The 17,625-nt window shown below is 40.6% G+C and overlaps 1 protein-coding gene across 3 annotated transcripts in view; it reads left to right on the forward strand.

Annotated features, from left to right (window-relative positions):
- The window catches only part of LOC133632763 (TNF receptor-associated factor 2-like), a 126,680-nt gene that overhangs the window by 16,222 nt on the left and 92,833 nt on the right, over positions 1 to 17,625 (forward strand). For all 3 annotated transcript variants that reach the window (XM_062025422.1, XM_062025423.1, XM_062025424.1), the window contains exons 5-6: positions 1,337 to 1,411; positions 1,500 to 1,574. In XM_062025422.1, the coding sequence (XP_061881406.1) occupies positions 1,337 to 1,411; positions 1,500 to 1,574 (150 nt within the window). The remainder of the gene's footprint in view (positions 1 to 1,336; positions 1,412 to 1,499; positions 1,575 to 17,625) is intronic.

Consider the following 17,625-nt stretch of genomic DNA (forward strand, 5'->3'; position numbering starts at 1 on the left):
ATTACATTTCACCCATTTGCTTTTTTATTTCACTTTTTAGTCTTTTTTTTTAAATAGTATTTTTCGAACGTGGTGTACACCAATGAGTGACATCAGTTTGCTTACTCAGCCCCAATTAATAAAAGTGTTAAAAATAAATTAAACTTTTAAAAATAAGTTGTCTTTTTTCCCTAACTATAAGGCTTAAGTCTTTAAATCAACTTCAGATTTTTGAACAATGACAGTTTAAAAAAAATGCACTAAAGTTATTGGGGATATAAAAGGGCCCCAATTAATTAAAAAAAATAAGTCGTCCTTTTTCTTTTTTCTTTTAACGCTTAAGTCTTAATTCATTATTATTTTTTAAACAATGACAGTTAAAAAAATCTCACCAAAATTACTTAGGGATCCAAAAGGGTCCCACTCATAAAAGTGTTAAAAATAAGTTGACAGTTAAACTTTTTTTTTTTTTTAACTTTTAACGCTTAAGTCTTTAGATCAACTTCAGACCCCTTTGTTGGTTATCCATCCATCCATTTTCTACCGCTTGTCCCTTTCGGTGTTGCAGGGGGTGCTGGAGCCTATAAGTTTCAATATTTTTTTAGTGTTTAATTATTTTTTGATGTTTGTTTGTTTTATGCCCTTTTTGTCAAAGACAATTTAGTTTTTTAAATGACAAACTTAAAAAACATGCAATATTTTCCCACAAAAATATTTCAAAGTGGAATATTTTTATTGTGAAGTAGCCTTAAATAAGTCAATAATTCATAACAACATTGATTTTGATTCATTATTATTTTTGAACAATGACAGTTAAAAAAAATGCACTAAAGTTATTGGGGATCCAAAAGGGCCCCAATTAACAAAAGTGTTAAAAATAAGTTGTCTTTTTTTCCCTTTATTATAAGGCTTAAGTCTTTAGATCAACTTCAGATGCCTCTGTTAATTATAAGTTGGCTTTTTTTTATGTTTCATTTATTTTTTTGTTTGTTTTATGCCTATTTTGTCAAAGACAATGAATTTTTTTGTATGACAAAATCACAAAATATGCTATATTTACCCCCCAAAAAATGTTCAAAGTGGAAATATTTATAGCCTTAAATATGTCAATAATTCATAACATTGATTTGAATTCATTATTATTTTTGGAGCAATGACAGTTTTGAAGAAAAAAAACTTTGTCTTATTAGAGTCAACATTGCAAATTTCACCCGTTTGCTCTTTTATTTCACTTTTGAATGTTTTTTTGTTTTTTTAATAGTATTTTTCGAACGTGCCGCGGTGTATGACATCAGTTTGCTTACTCAGCGAATCGGTTCAAACGTTCCGCAAAATTATTCTTCATTCTGTTTTTCAGGCTCACGATGAGATTTGCCCCAAGTACCCGATGATGTGTGAAGGCTGTGCCAAGAAGAAAATCCCCAGAGAAAAGGTATTTGAGGGTGATTTGGAGCCAGCTGGGGTTCTCATTGAGCCGCACTCTAGGTCATTAGCTTCTTTCATCTGGTTTTGTTTTGCAGTATGTGGACCATATTAAGTTCTGCAGTAAATGTAAAGCCGCATGCAGATTTCATGTTGTTGGCTGCCATACATCTGTAAGTAGACATTTTCATCACAACTTTGAATATCACATGACTCCGCTGACAGAAAACCATCCTTTCAAGAAAAATGTCTTTTCAGCCGAATCAAACTGTCCCAACCCTTGTTACAGATGATTGCCCACGTGCAGTCATGTGCCATAGGTTTGCATTTTCAAAAAATAACACATTTATCTATAAAACAACCGTAAAAATGTAAGAAAAAAGAGCAAAAAGTGTAATAAAACGCTGTCATTTTTAAACTAAAAAATAATAATATTATACTTACTCACCTATAATGCAAAGTTTTGACTTTGAATATTTAAAATATCTGGGTTTTTTTACGTAACAAATTATCAAAACTTTTCGGCATGCGGCCCTTGGTGGAAAAAGTTTAGACACCCCTGATCTAAAATATTAGAAGCTCTCAAAATGAAAATACAATTGACCTCAAATAGGGCTGGGCGATATGGCCTTTTATTAATATCTCAATATTTTTAGGCCATGTCACGATACACGATATATATCTCCATATTTTGCCTTACCCTTGAATGAATACTTGATGCATATAATCACAGCAGTATGATGATGAGGGAGAAGACGACAGCCTCCACGTGGCCTCCCCTGCAAGTAATGAGATATGGTGCAAGACCAACTCATGAAACGAATGTCGCCACCCAATCGTCACGCTGTCAGATCAGGGCGCAAGAGGCCGGGGGGACGCAAGCTCACGTCAGGGCGGGCAGCCATCCCGACCATCGAGTGCCAGGGCCTGACAGTGCTCCAGCTAAATGTCGAGGGCCTCATTACCGCCAAACTGGACATCATACGCCACCTCGCCGACTCCCATGAAGTCGCGGCCGTCCTCCTTCAGGAGACGCACTGTGGAAAAGCAGACTCTCTCAGGTTGCCCGGGTTCCACCTCGCCGGCTCCATCCTCAGCAGGCAGCACGGGATGGCCACCTTTGTCAGGTCTGACCTCAGCTGGACAGCCACAGGCCAATCCCCTCCAGGCGCTAGTCTCGAGTGGATGTCCACGAGGATACAGACAACAACGGTTGTGAACGTGTACAAGCCCCCACCATCTGTACTGTCCACATCGGCCCTCCCAACTACCCCGGCACCCGCCATCTACGCCGGGGATTTTAACTGCCAGCACACCGACTGGGGATACTCCCACACAACACCGGATGGGGAGACGCTGAGCGAGTGGGCCTCCAATGCCAACGCCCATCTACTGTTTGACCCCAAAGAGCCACCAAGCTTCTCCTCCTCCAGATGGAACACCTTCACCAACCCAGACCTCGCCTTTGCTGTGTTCCACAGTAATGACCCGATGCCAGAGAGAAGGATCATTGACAGGTTCCCCCGATCACACCACCGACCATCTGTCATCAGAATACCATCACTGGTGCAGCCGGTCGCAGGGAAGTCTGTCAAAAGATGGAATTTCCGGAAGGCCAACTGGCATGCTTTTTCTGTCGACACAGAGAGAAGATCTGTCACACTCCCGGACCCAGACACTCCTAATGTGGATGCTGCATATGCAGCCTACTGTGAAGTGCTGACAGGCGCAGCGAAGAAAACCATACCACGAGGCTACAATGCAAACTACATCCCGGGTTGGAACGAGGAGTGCAACCACCTCCTGCGAGCCCACCAGCAGGCTAGCTCAAGAGCTGAAGTGGATGTGACAGCAACGGCACTGCTTGAGAAGCTGGACGCCACTCGCAGGGCTAGATGGACAGAGGTCGTCGAGTCGATTGACTTTACCCACTCCAGCCGTAAAGCGTGGCAGACCATAAACCAGCTCTCAGGAAGAAGCACACCGCCTCCCAAGTGCCCTGTGACAGCAAACTCCATCGCAGCCCAACTCCTAAAAAATGGCCGCTTCCCAGACGCAGACAAAGATTTTGCCCGTTCAACATTCCACGAGGTATCCAGTCTCTCTAGGGCGGCCAGTGTTAATGCCAACCTGTCAGGAGATTTCACACCAGCTGAGCTCAAGGACGCTATGGCCAAACTCAAACAAGGCAAGGCACCAGGCTCTGACAACATCTACCCAGAGTTTGTGATCCACCAGAGCGAAATAACATCTGCCTGGCTGCGTGCATTCTTCTCTGCGTGCCTCCGGAGGTCCAAGCTCCCAAGGGCATGGCGACGGGCCGCTGTCATAGCCCTCTTGAAACCCAACAAACCTGCGGATGACCCCAAGTCCTACGGACCAATCTCGTTGCTGTGCGTCCCTTTTAAAATCCTGGAGAGGATGATACACAGCCGAATTGAGCCAGTAGTTGACTCACAACTTCCGAGGGAACAGGCTGGCTTCCGTCGGGGCAGGTCTACAGTGGACCAGGTAACCCTTCTCACACAAGATCTCGAGGACAGCTTCCAGGCTAAAACGAAAGCTGGGGTGGTACTACTGGACCTGACTGATGCTTACGATACCGTCTGGTACCGCGGACTCCACCTGAAGCTGCTGAGAACAATCTCGGACCGTCATATGGTCAACTTCATCATGGAGATGCTGTCAAACCGCAGCTTCATTCTCCAGACCAGTGATGGCCAGCGTAGCAGGCTCAGGAGGCTGAGAAACGGGGTCCCACAAGGGTCTGTCCTCTCACCGATGCTCTTCAACATCTACATCTTTGACCTACTGGTGACGACATCTAGAAGGTATGGATACGCGGATGACCTAGCCATCATGCTACACCGGCCCACATGGAAGGCGGTTGAAGAGGGTCTCAATCAGTACATGGACGTCCTGGCTGCCTACCTTCGAAGCTGGCGACTGCAGCTCAGTAAGGGAAAGACTGTATCAGCAGCATTCCACCTCTGCAACAGGGAAGCAAGAAGGGAGCTGGAGATCTTAGTGGACAACAAACCCCTGGTGTTCCAGCAGGCCCCAAAGTACCTGGGCGTACACTTGGACAGGACACTGTCCTACAAACAACATTTGGATGAAGTGAGGGCTAAAGTAACAGCAAGGGTCTCACTCATCCGGCGCCTAGCTGGTACAACCTGGGGGGCCTCGGCCAAGGTACTCCGTATCTCCACACAAGCCCTCGTATTCTCTGCAGCTGAGTACTGTGCCCCAACCTGGTGTAGAAGCCCGCATGCCAAGAAGGTCGATACGGCCATCAACAATGCCCTCCGGATCATAAGTGGTTGCCTGAAACCCACCCCCGTGTTCTACCTGCCAGTCCTAGCAGGGATAGCGCCAGCCGGCCTACGGTGAGAGGCCGCTACCCTCGCCCTGGCAAGGAAAGCCCAGGAACACAGCTGGCACATCCTCCATGAAACCACCACCATGGCAACACCTCCAAGCAGACTCAAGTCCCGCCACCCATACAATCAAGCCGCACAAGAGATGCTTATTTCCATCCCGGAGGATCTGACAACCAAAGCCTGGCTGGCAGCGGAATGGAAGCAGGAGTGGGAGTCAGCAGGACAGACACGCCTACACCATTACATCCAGGATCCTGGAGGTGGCGTGGAGGGAGAAGATCTACCTCGCCGGCAATGGACCCTCCTGAACCGCCTTCGCACAGGGGTTGGTTGCTTCAAAGCGTCCAGGAAGAAGTGGGGCCTAACAGACAGTGCAGCGTGTGAGTGCGGGGAGCCTGAGCAGACTGCCGACCACATCATCACCACCTGTCCCCGGCATAGACCACCTTCAGAGGAGGGCCTCTTCCAAGTGGGACCTGAGACGAGGGAGTGGCTACACGACACGAAGATGGACATATGAAGACGATACACGAAAGAAGTATGATGATTCTATGTGTCTACATTAAAACATTCTTGTTCATACTGCATTAATATATGCTCATTTTAAACGTTCATGCAGAGAGGGAAATCACAACTATGTCATTTGACCAAAAGTGTATTTATTAAACAGTTATTAAGCAGTGGCACAAACATTCATGTCATTTCCAAAACAGAAAGTGCAAGATTGTCAGAGACATTTTAAAACAAGCTATTAGTGCACTTTTGTGCATGATGTCACTAAGATGACATTTCAAAACAACACTAAATTAAAGTGCACTTTTTGTACAGAACGCCAATACAATAGTTTAAAACAAAAGAAGTGCACTTTTGTGCATGATGTCACACAAGATATTTCAATAACTGTCAAATAAAAATGAGCTGCATAATAGGAAATCAAATAGTGTCCTTCGCTATGTGGTAGGTTCCTGCGGACGTTATCTCCTTCTGTTGTTGATTATTTTGTTATTTTGTTGATATATTTATCCAGGAAATCACATTGTCTGATTTTTATTAATTTATTTGCAAATTATGGTGGAAAATACCGTATTTTCCTGACTATAAGGCGTACTTAAAATCCTTTTTTTCCTCTCAAAACTCGACAGTGCGCCTTATAATCCGGTGCGCCTCATGCGAGGATTAAGTTTGGTTGAGCTTACCCACCTCGAAGCTATTTTATTTGGTACATGGTGTAATGATAAGTGTGACCAGTAGATGGCAGTCAAACATAATAGATACGTGTAGACTGCACTATCATGGCAATATGACTCAAGTAAACAACACCAACATTTTATATGTTCCATTGAAAATATAGAACATTACACACGGCGCTCAAAAATCTCAAAATGTCTTAGTACGACTTTGGTAAGCTATGAAGCCGCACCGCTTGATGGATTGTACAGTGCTTCAACATAGGAGTATTATTATGGTGTGTGTATAAGGTGAGACATATTAGCTGGCGTTTTGTATCGCAATATTATGCAAAAGCAACTTTTCTTACCTTTTGGTACCTGCTGATCTGTATTTGGGATCTGCATGAATCCTGAATAATTGCGCGCGTCCGCCTTTGTAGTCCGTAGTCGATAAGCTTCTTCTTCATCTCTATCTTCTTGTTATGTAGAATAGAATGGACTTTATTATATTTGCATATAACGAGATTAAGGACACCCCAAAAGGGACAAGCGGTAGAAAATGGATGGAGATTAAGGACTCCAATTTAAGGTGCGGTAGTGGAAACAAATATGGAATAAAAATAAATCACACAAGTAGTAATAAAGATAAAAAATAAGGATTGTAATAAACAGACTACTATCCAATAAAAACAATAAGCAATCCTGTACAATATACAAAACAATATACAAAATACTGTACAATATACAGAACAAACAAGTGTACCAGAGTGATAAAGTAATAACAATCAGTGTCGGATGTATTGCCCTCGAAGGATAATATTGCACAGTAGGGTATTAGGGTAGGAAATTGTATAGGGGTGAATTATTTATTACAAGTTTGAGTTCAAGATGGTGACAGCTCTGGGAAAGAAGCTGTCTCTGAGCCTGTTTGTTCTGGCTCTGATGCACTTGTAGCGCCTGCCTGATGGTAGCAGGTCAAACAGGTGGAAGCCAGGGTGTGTGCTGTCCTTGGTAATGTTTTTTGCTCTGTGACATCCATCCTCCGCTGTTGCCATTTGTAATATAAAGTAGTGTAAAGTTGTTTCTTATATCTGTCAGTAAACTCGCCATGAAAGCGCTAAAACGTACCGGTGTAGTGAGTTTACATTATTCACCCAAGGAACTTTAGTTATTAGAGAGTTCCGGTCGGACGGTTTTTCATGGGACACATTTCCGGATTAGGAGATGCTGCTCCGTTATTGATTAAAGTAAAGTCTGAATGTCATTAAAACAGTTAGCTCCATCTTTTGACACTTCTTCCACTCCCGTCCTTGCACGCTACACCGCTACAACAAAGATGGCGGGGAGAAGACGCTGTCGAAGGTGAGCCACGTGAATAAAACCACCCACAAAACGACGCATCTTGAGGCGACTGTCAGAAAGCGACTTGAAGATGATCTGTAAAACATCATCTATGCAACATTTTGACCAAAGAAACACCATTACATGTTATGTAGACCACAAGGAAGTGTTTTACATTTAGAAAATAATAATAATAATATGAATCCTTTAATGCGCCCTATAATCCGGTGCGCCTTTTTGTATGAAAATAGACCTGACTAGACCCGCTCATCGGCAGTGCGCTTTATAATCCGGTGCGCCTTATGGTCCGTAAAATATGATATTCAGAAAATAAAATAATATTCACTTATGAATTAATATGAAAAATGACAACAACCATAATAAACAGTGTTAAATGTGTAAGGGAACATTAATATTTTTGTACGGGCAGAATTGTTGACACACTAGTCTATGCAGTTACACAATTGTATTATTAATAGTTTTATTCTATTCTTACATGGGAAAAACACAACAGTAAAAATGTAAGAAAAAAAGAGCAGAAAATTCGGTATGTAATGAGAAAAAGATTAAATGTAACTAATAATCAACAATAATATACTTAGTCACCTGGTTAAATTTTTTTTAAAAATGTTGAGAAATGTTCCCAAATATTTGAATAGGAATTCCCTGGACATTTGGGAATTTTTGAAAGTATTGATGTTAGCACAATTGTCCTAGATCAGGGGTGCCCATTACGTCGATCGCGAGCTACCGGTCGATCGCGGAGGTTGTCAGTCAATCTCCAACTAGGCATCGAAAAAATTAGCGATCAGAAATCTTCACTATGACGTCACTTTCGTCACTTGATTGACATTCACGGCACCCGAGGGTCCTGTGAAATTACGCTGGCTGCTGCGAGCTCAGTGTGAAGGAAAAAAAGACCGTCAGGGAGGCGAGAAACAGTTTTTATTTCAACCATACCTCCTGTCCACAGCCTAAAGACTGACCACATAGTTCCTGTCTTCACAATAAAAGTGCTGCTCTATCCTGCCTGCGCTAACAAAATAAGAGTCTCAGAAAGCTGGCGTGCACAAGCCCGCAAGCCACGGAGTTTGCCGCCAATGTATTTTTTGTAAAGTGCATAAAAAGGAGTATGGAAGCTGGACAAATAAGATGGCAAAAAGCAACCACTTTCATGTGGTATTGGACAGAAAAGAGGACTTTTTTTCTCCTCCATTAAAAATGTGGACGTTGTCAGCACTACTGTCTGATTCCAATTAATGCAAGTCATCAGAATCAGGTAATACACCAACTTATATTCTTGTCTTCATGAAAGTAAGGAATCTATATGTGTTAAACATGCTTGTATTATCATTAAACACCTTTTAACTTGTTAACAAAAACGTCTCTTTCATAAATAGATAAATATAAATTATATATATGAATGAGGTAGATACCTTCGACTCGGTCATTTAAAAAGTAGCTTGTGTGGGCACCCCTGTCCTAGATGATATGAATGGGTCGCTGTTGGAATTTTTTGAATCGGTTGAAAAATGTTGATGCAGTAACAATTTGTATTTAAATGGGAATTTCGGTAAAAACCGGGGAATTTGTAGAAAAAGAAAAATGATAGTTTTGTTGTCCCAACTAAGAGAAATGTTTTGAAGGTGGAATGGTCAAAAAACGGTGGAAAAATGTGGACTGTGAAAACTTTCTAGGAAGAGGTGAAAATAGGGCTTTGGGAAAACCGGGAATTGTAAGAAATTCCTGGAATTATTTTGAACTTGGAAAATGGTAGTTTGATTGTCTGATGTGAGTGGAGTGTGTGGATGTTGGAACGGTTCGAATCGGCTGAGAAATGTGGAAATTGTGCAAGTTCAAAAAATGGCCCGTTCAATTTTCAATGGGGAAAAAATTACCCGGAAAATCCTAGGTAATCTTGGATATGTTTTGAAAATAATTTTGGGTAGCTCACGATTCCCGTTTGAGCCGAACGTTTTGATACCGGAATGGTTCCGATCGGATGAAAACTGTGGGCTGTGGAGGGCGCGAAAGTTTAATAAATCAGTGTTTTTTTTGGCGTAGAATCTTATATGTGAGAATGTTTGGATAGTCACACAACTAAGCTTCTATTGGGGGAAAAAAACCTCAATCAACATAAGCACATATAAACACATATTACCACATGCAAACTGGAGACATTGCACCAGGGGGAGGTCGCGCTGGAGGGGTGAAGCGACGAAGATGTGGGGGGGTGGAGCGTATTTTCCGCGAATGTGCGTGTGTGCACGTAACCTTTAAGAGATCCCGGTGCTATCGCAGGGTATTTTTGCGATACCACAGCCAGTCAGTCCCACAAAAATCAACAAAGCCGCAGGTGTGTGTCCATGAAGGACGGGAAAGGAATTTGGAGCGTCTTCGCTGTGCTGTCCTCCGAGGGAGTCACGGAGCTGGCAAACCGTTTCAGCAGGAAAACGAAATCCAGATTAAAATGTTTGTGTTTGAGCGAGCAAATACAAAGTTAAACGTTTCTCGTTAATTGTCCGTTTCTGTTCCTCAAATCGATCATAACTTTGCCTCGCAGAGCAGACAGCTTCTCCAAGGTGTTTTCTTGTTTGTGATTTATTACAAAATCGCTACATCCCGAGTTCTCACAGCTCTGCCCACTTTATAATCATTTGTGGCAGTTTTGGGGGTACCTTAAAGGTAGATGTCTTCTACGTCCTCGGCTGAAAGGATCGCCAAGCACACAATTTCTCCCCATTTTGTATCCAGCAGCAAAAGGCGGGTTCCCCCGAAGCCAAACTTCTTGCCAATATCGCTGAGAGGCCATTTGATCAATTCCATTGTTTAGATTTTGGAGAGCAGTGCAAAGCAGAAAGTTAGGACAAGACAAAGAAGCAAAAGCAGGAGAGATAAGGGAAGCGTCCGCCTTCAATGAAAACCAGAGAGTGTAAATATGCTGCAGGAATACTAGCCCCTATTATCCAGTCTTCATTTTGACAAAAATTTTTTAATTTATGTCTTATGTATTTTAGTTTTAGTCATAAATGGGTTATACTTGTATAGCGCTTTTCTACCTTCAAGGTACTCAAAGCGCTTTGACACTATTTCCACATTTACCCATTCACACACACATTCACACACTGATGGCGGGAGCTGCCATGCAAGGCGCTAACCAGCACCCATCAGAGGCAAAGGGTGAAGTGTCTTGCCTAAGGACACAACGGACGTGACTAGGAAGGTAGAAGGTGGTAGTCATATTTTAATCATGTTAATTAATTTAGTTCTGGCCAAGTTTTAGTCGACTAAATCCTTCGACATTTTAGTCGACGAAAAGTACGGTAAATCTTCTCGACTACAAAATATAACGGCTAACATACACTGTATTGACTCATATATGAACTTGAAGTGCCATCCCATTCCTAACCTATAGGGTTCAATATGATGTCGGTCCACCTTTTGCAGCTATTACAGCTTCAACTCTTCTGGGAAGGCTGTCCACAAGGTTGCTGACTGTGTTTATAGGAGTTTTCCACCATTGGTAAAGTCACACACTGATGTTGGTGGAGAAGGCCTGGCTCTCAGTCTCTGTTCTAATTCATCCCAAAGGTGTTCTATTGTGTTCAGGTCAGGACTCTGCGCAGGCCAGTAAAGTTCATCCACACCAGACTCTGTCATCCATGTCTTTATGGACCTTGCTTTGTGCACTGGTGCACAGTCATGTTGGAAGAGGAAGGGGCCCGCTCCAAACTGTTCCCACAAGGTTGGGAGCATGGAATTGTCCAAAATGTTTTGGTATCCTGGAGCATTCAAAGTTCCTTTCACTAAGGGGCCAAGCCCAACTCCTGAAAAACAACCCCACACCATAATTCCTCCTTCACCAAATTTCACACTCGGCACAATTCAGTCTGAAATGTACCGTTCTCTTGGCAACCTCCAAACCCAGACTCGTCCATCAGATTGCCAGCTGGATTGGCGTGATTCATCACTACAGAGAAGGCGTCTCCACTGCTCTAGAGTCCAGTGGTGACGTGCTTTACACCACCGCATCCGACGCTTTGCTTTGGACTTGGTGATGTATGGCTTAGATGCAGCTGTCCGGCCATGGAAACCCATTCCATGAAGCTCTCTGCGTACTGTACGTGGGCTAATTTTAAAAATTTCCGTTTTTCTTAGTTTTTTCCGACCTACAATGTGTGTTAAAATCTTGATCCGTCTCTTTGCCATACCTGCCAACAACTACGGTTTTCCCGTAATGAGTACGGTTTTTGATAATCCAGGGGTAAAAACTACGGTTTTCCATTAAAAATTATTAACTTAAAGGCCTACTGAAACCCACTACTACCGACCACGCAGTCTGATTGTTTATATATCAATGATGAAATCTTAACATTGCAACACATGCCAATACGGCCATGTTAACTTATAAAGTGCAATTTTAAATTTCCCGCGAAACTTCCGGTTGAAAACGTCTATGTATGATGACGTTTGCGCGTGACGTTGTTGGTTGAAGCGGAAGTATTCGGACACATTGTATCCCAATACAAACAGCTCTGTTTTCATCGCAAAATTCCACAGTATTCTGGACATCTGTGTTGGTGAATCTTTTGCAATTTGTTTAATGAACAATGGAGACTGCAAAGAAGAAAGTTGTAGGTGGGATCTGTGTATTAGCGGCTGGCTGCAGCAACACAACCAGGATGACTTTGACTTGTATAGCAGACGCGCTATCCGACGCTAGCCGCCGACCGCATCGATGATCGGGTGAAGTCCTTCGTTGCGGCGTCGATCGCTGGAACGCAGGTGAGCACGGGTGTTAATGAGCAGATGAGGGCTGGCGTAGGTGGAGCACTAATGTTTTTATCATAGCTCTGACGACGTCCCGTAGCTAAGTTAGCTTCAATGGCGTCGTTAGCAACAGCATTGCTAGGCTTCGACAGGCGGCACAGCATTAACCGTGTAGTTACAGGTCCAGTGTTTGGTTCGGTGTCTCCTGATAGTAGTATTGTTGATCTGCTGTCTATCCTTCCAGTCAGGGGCTTATTTATTTTGTTTCTATCTGCATTTGAGCCAGATGCTATCACGTTAGCTCAGTAGCTAAAGAGCTTCGCCGATGTATTGTCGTGGAGATAAAAGTCACTGTGAATGTCCATTTCGCGTTCTCGACTCTCATTTTCAAGAGGATATAGTATCCGAGGTGGTTTAAAATACAAATCCGTGATCCACAATAGAAAAAGGAGAAAGTGTGGAATTCAATGAGCCCTTTTACCTAAGTTATGGTTAGAGCGAAAAAAGATATGTCCTGCACTGCACTCTAGTCCTTCACTCTCACGTTCCTCATCCACAAATCTTTCATCCTCGCTCAAATTAATGGGGTAATCGTCGCTTTCTCGGTTCGAATCGCTCTCGCTGCTGGTGTAAACAATGGGGAAATGTGAGGAGCCTTTCAACCTGTGACGTCACGCTACTTCCGGTACAGGCAAAGCTTTTTTTATCAGCGACCAAAAGTTGTGAACTTTATCGTCGATGTTCTCTACCAAATCCTTTCAGCAAAAATATGGCAATATCGCGAAATGATCAAGTATGACACATAGAATTGATCTGCTATCCCCGTTTAAATAAAAAAAATTCATTTCAGTAGGCCTTAAAAAATGGAAGCTATGGAGCGAAGCAACTCCACGGACATAATCAATGAGGATTGGTTGGTTTAGGTATAAGAACATCCTTGATTGGTTGGTTGTTTACTATGATGAGTCACGATTGGTTAAGATTTGGGCAAAACTTTACGGACAGGCCAATCAGAGGCAACATAGGGCGGGTTATCGAACCAGGAAGGGAAATCACAACAGACATCCCAAATGAAGACGAGAGAGTCAGAGAAGAGAAGAGGGAATATTCATATATTTATATATTAACAAAACTAGTGGAAGATGGCAGAGGGATTCTCTTCCTTAGATGTTTTTTTAGCGATGTAGACGACGTCCAGGAAACCCACAATACGTCCACTTGGCCCCCTTGTCCCTCCACTAGGGCACCGCCCTGGACCTGGCTGGGGACCTGTGGCCCCCTAATCACATGCCTGTATACACACTATATTGCCAAATGTATTTGGCCACCTGCCTTGACTCACATGTGAACTTGAAGTGCCATCCCATTCCTAACCCATAGGGTTCAATATGATGTCGGCCAAGCCCAACTCCTGGAGCGGGCCCCTTCCTCTTCCAACATGACTGTGCACCAGTGCACGAAGCAAGGTCCATAAAGACATGGATGACAGAGTCTGGTGTGGATGAACTTGACTGGCCTGCACAGAGTCCTGACCTGAACCCGATAGACCTTTGGGATGAATTAGAACGGAGACTGAGAGCCAGGCCTTCTCCACCAACATCAGTGTGTGACCTCACCAATGCACTTTTGGAAGAATGGTGGAAAATTCCTATAAACACACTCCGCAACCTTGTGGACAGCCTTCCCAGAAGAGTTGGAGCTGTAATAGCTGCAAAAGGTGGACCGACATCATATTGAACCCTATGGGTTAGGAATGGGATGGCACTTCAAGTTCATATGTGAGTCAAGGCAGGTGGCCAAATACTTTTGGCAATATAGTGTAATTTAAGTGGATTGTTTTCATGTTAGCATTTAAGCTAGCGAGCCGGCACCAGTCAGTCTGTGAGTTCATCAAAGTGCAATTAGCAATCTCAGTGTTTCGATCACTCTTATTCTAAAGGCTAACCCTCTGGAATTTTGATAGCGTTTATCATTACGTCCCGGCAATACAGTCTTGTTTCCCGAACATCATGTGATTGGATAGACTTGTCCCCACCCGCCTAAAGACGAAATTAAATATGACTCTGTCAATTATTTCCGTCTCGTTTTTATTCGTCGACTAAATTGTCAATTAATTTCATCAACGAGCATTTGTTGTCGTCGTCCTATTTCAGTCACGGGAAAACAGGTCGTTGATGATAACTAAGAAGAAAATGTTTAGAAATGAACACTGGTATTATCCCATACTTGTTTTTTACTGATATCTGATATTAATATTGGATCAGGACACCTGTCGTTCTCCAGGTCAAGTAATAGAGAACGCTCGTGTTCCTCTGTGTCACCGTAATAAAGGGAGTGGATGATACATACATATACTGTAAATACACATATATATATATATATGTTATGTATACACATTTATACATACAAAATATAATTGTATATACTGTATATACATATATTCACACAAAATATAAATATATATATATACAGTGTATATACATACTGTAGATATACACACAAATTATACTGTATATGTTATATATACATATATATACACACAATATGTAAATATATATATATACATATATACACACAAACTATATATATATATATATATATATATATATATATATACACATATATATACACACATATATATATATATATATATATATATATATATATATATATATATATATATATATATATATATATATATATATATATACATATATACATATATACATATATACACAAAATATGTTATATATACAAAATATATACACTACCGTTCAAAAGTTTGGGGTCACCTAAACAAATTTGTGGAATAGCCTTCATTTCTAAGAACAAGAATAGACTGTCGAGTTTCAGATGAAAGTTCGCTTTTTCTGGCCATTTTGAGCGTTTAGTTGACCCCACAAATGTGATGCTCCAGAAACTCAATCTGCTCAAAGGAAGGTCAGTTTTGTAGCTTCTGTAACGAGCTAAAGTGTTTTCAGATGTGTGAACATGATTGCACAAGGGTTTTCTAATCATCAATTATCCTTCTGAGCCAATGAGCAAACACATTGTACCATTAGAACACTGGAGTGATAGTTGCTGGAAATGGGCCTCTATACACCTATGTAGATATTGCACCTAAAACCAGACATTTGCAGCTAGAATAGTCATTTACCACATTAGCAATGTATAGAGTGTATTTCTTTAAAGTTAAGACTAGTTTAAAGTTATCTTCATTGAAAAGTACAGTGCTTTTCCTTCAATAATATGGACATTTCAATGTGACCCCAAACTTTTGAACGGTAGTGTACGTTATATATACACATTTATATACACAAAACATATGTTGTACACATATACACAAAATATAAATATATATATATAAACACACAAAATATATATGTTATATACAGTATATATACACATTTATATACACAAAATATATACATTATATATACCGTATTTTCCGCACTATAAGGCGCACCTAAAAACCTCCAATTTTGTCAAAAGCTGACAGCGCGCCTTATAATCCGGTGCGCCTTATATATGTACCAATATTGAGCCTCCAACAGGTAAAAGTTTCAATCAATCAATCAATCGCAACTACAGTAAGCAGCCGCCGACTTCATTTTCCCCCGTCTTCATTTTCCCCCGTAGAAGAAGAAGAAGGTGCATGCTGGGATATATAACTGCGCGAGGCGTGCCGTTTCATTTCCATTTGTTTGTTTATGTAAAGACCCCAAAATGGCTTCTATTAAGAGACACGCTTACGACGCAGAGTTTAAACTTAAGACGATCAGTCACGCAGTAGAACACGGGAATAGAGCAGCAGCGACACTGACTCCATTAATGACGACTTCGACGAGACGGAGCCGGGCATGTTGGATGCCGTATTCGCCCAACTGTTTAATTCGGACACTGAAGAAGAAGAATTCGAGGGATTCGTGGATGAGGAATAACTTCATAAAGTGAGCTTTACATGTTTATTTTGTGTGTTGTGTTGTGTGACATTAACGTTTGAGCAACGTTGAGTTATTGATATTGTTATTGCTCTGCGCTATTTCGAGTGTTACTATATTGTGATTAACGTTTGATTTACCGTAACAGTATCACTGTTTTTTACGTGTTTATTGAATCAGGGAAAAGTTCCCCTCTACAACATTTATATCTACTGATATAAATGTTGCACTACATGTTATACCTTGCTCTTGTTAAAAGATAAACAAAACACCACGTCACTGACTTTACCTCGGGGAAAATAATAAAACAGCTGTTTATTCATTTTGGGAGTGAACAGAGTTGTCAGAACGCTGGTTTGTAATCTATTAATAAAGTTTGACTGACCTGACTGTTTTGTTGACATTCCCTTTAGCGGAGCTCCATCTAATGGCTGCATAATGTAACTAGCCTCTACTGTAGCGTCTATTTTATGCGCCTTATAATGCGGTGCGCCTTATATATGAACACAATTTTAAAATATGCCGTTCATTGAAGGTGCGCCTTATAATCCGGTGCGGAAAATACGGTACACATTTATACACACAAAACATATGTTATACACTTATATACACAAAATATAAATATATATATATACACAAAATAAATATGTTATATATACACATTTATATACACAAAATGTGTTATATATACACATTTATACACACAAAATATAAATATACAGTATATGTATATATATATATACATATACACACACAAAACATATATATATATATATATATATATATATATATATATATATATATATATATATATATATATATATATATATATATATATATATATATATATATATATATATATATATATATATATATATATATATATATATATATATATATATATACAAAATGTATACGTTATATATACACATTTATATACACAAAACATATGTTATATATAGACATTTACACACATTATATATATATATATATATATATATATATATATATATATATATATATACACACACACAAAATATATGTTATATATACACATTTATATATACAAAAGATATACGTTATATATACACATTTATATACACAAAACATATGTTATACAAATACACAAAATATACATATATACACAAAATATATGTTATATATACACTACTGTTCAAAAGTTTGGGGTCACCCAAACAATTTTGTGGAATAGCCTTCATTTCTAAGAACAAGAATAGACTGTCGAGTTTCAGATGAAAGTTCTCTTTTTCTGGCCATTTTGAGCGTTTAATTGACCCCACAAATGTGATGCTCCAGAAACTCAATCTGCTCAAAGGAAGGTCAGTTTTGTAGCTTCTGTAACGAGCTAAACTGTTTTCAGATGTGTGAACATGATTGCACAAGGGTTTTCTAATCATCAATTAGCCTTCTGAGCCAATGAGCAAACACATTGTACCATTAGAACACTGGAGTGATAGTTGCTGGACATGGGCCTCTATACACCTATGTAGATATTGCACCAAAAACCAGATATTTGCAGCTAGAATAGTCATTTACCACATTAGCAATGTATAGAGTGTATTTCTTTAAAGTTAAGACTAGTTTAAAGTTATCTTCATT

The sequence above is a fragment of the Entelurus aequoreus genome, linkage group LG17 (genome assembly GCF_033978785.1).
Source record: "Entelurus aequoreus isolate RoL-2023_Sb linkage group LG17, RoL_Eaeq_v1.1, whole genome shotgun sequence".
Lineage (NCBI taxonomy): Eukaryota > Metazoa > Chordata > Actinopteri > Syngnathiformes > Syngnathidae > Entelurus > Entelurus aequoreus.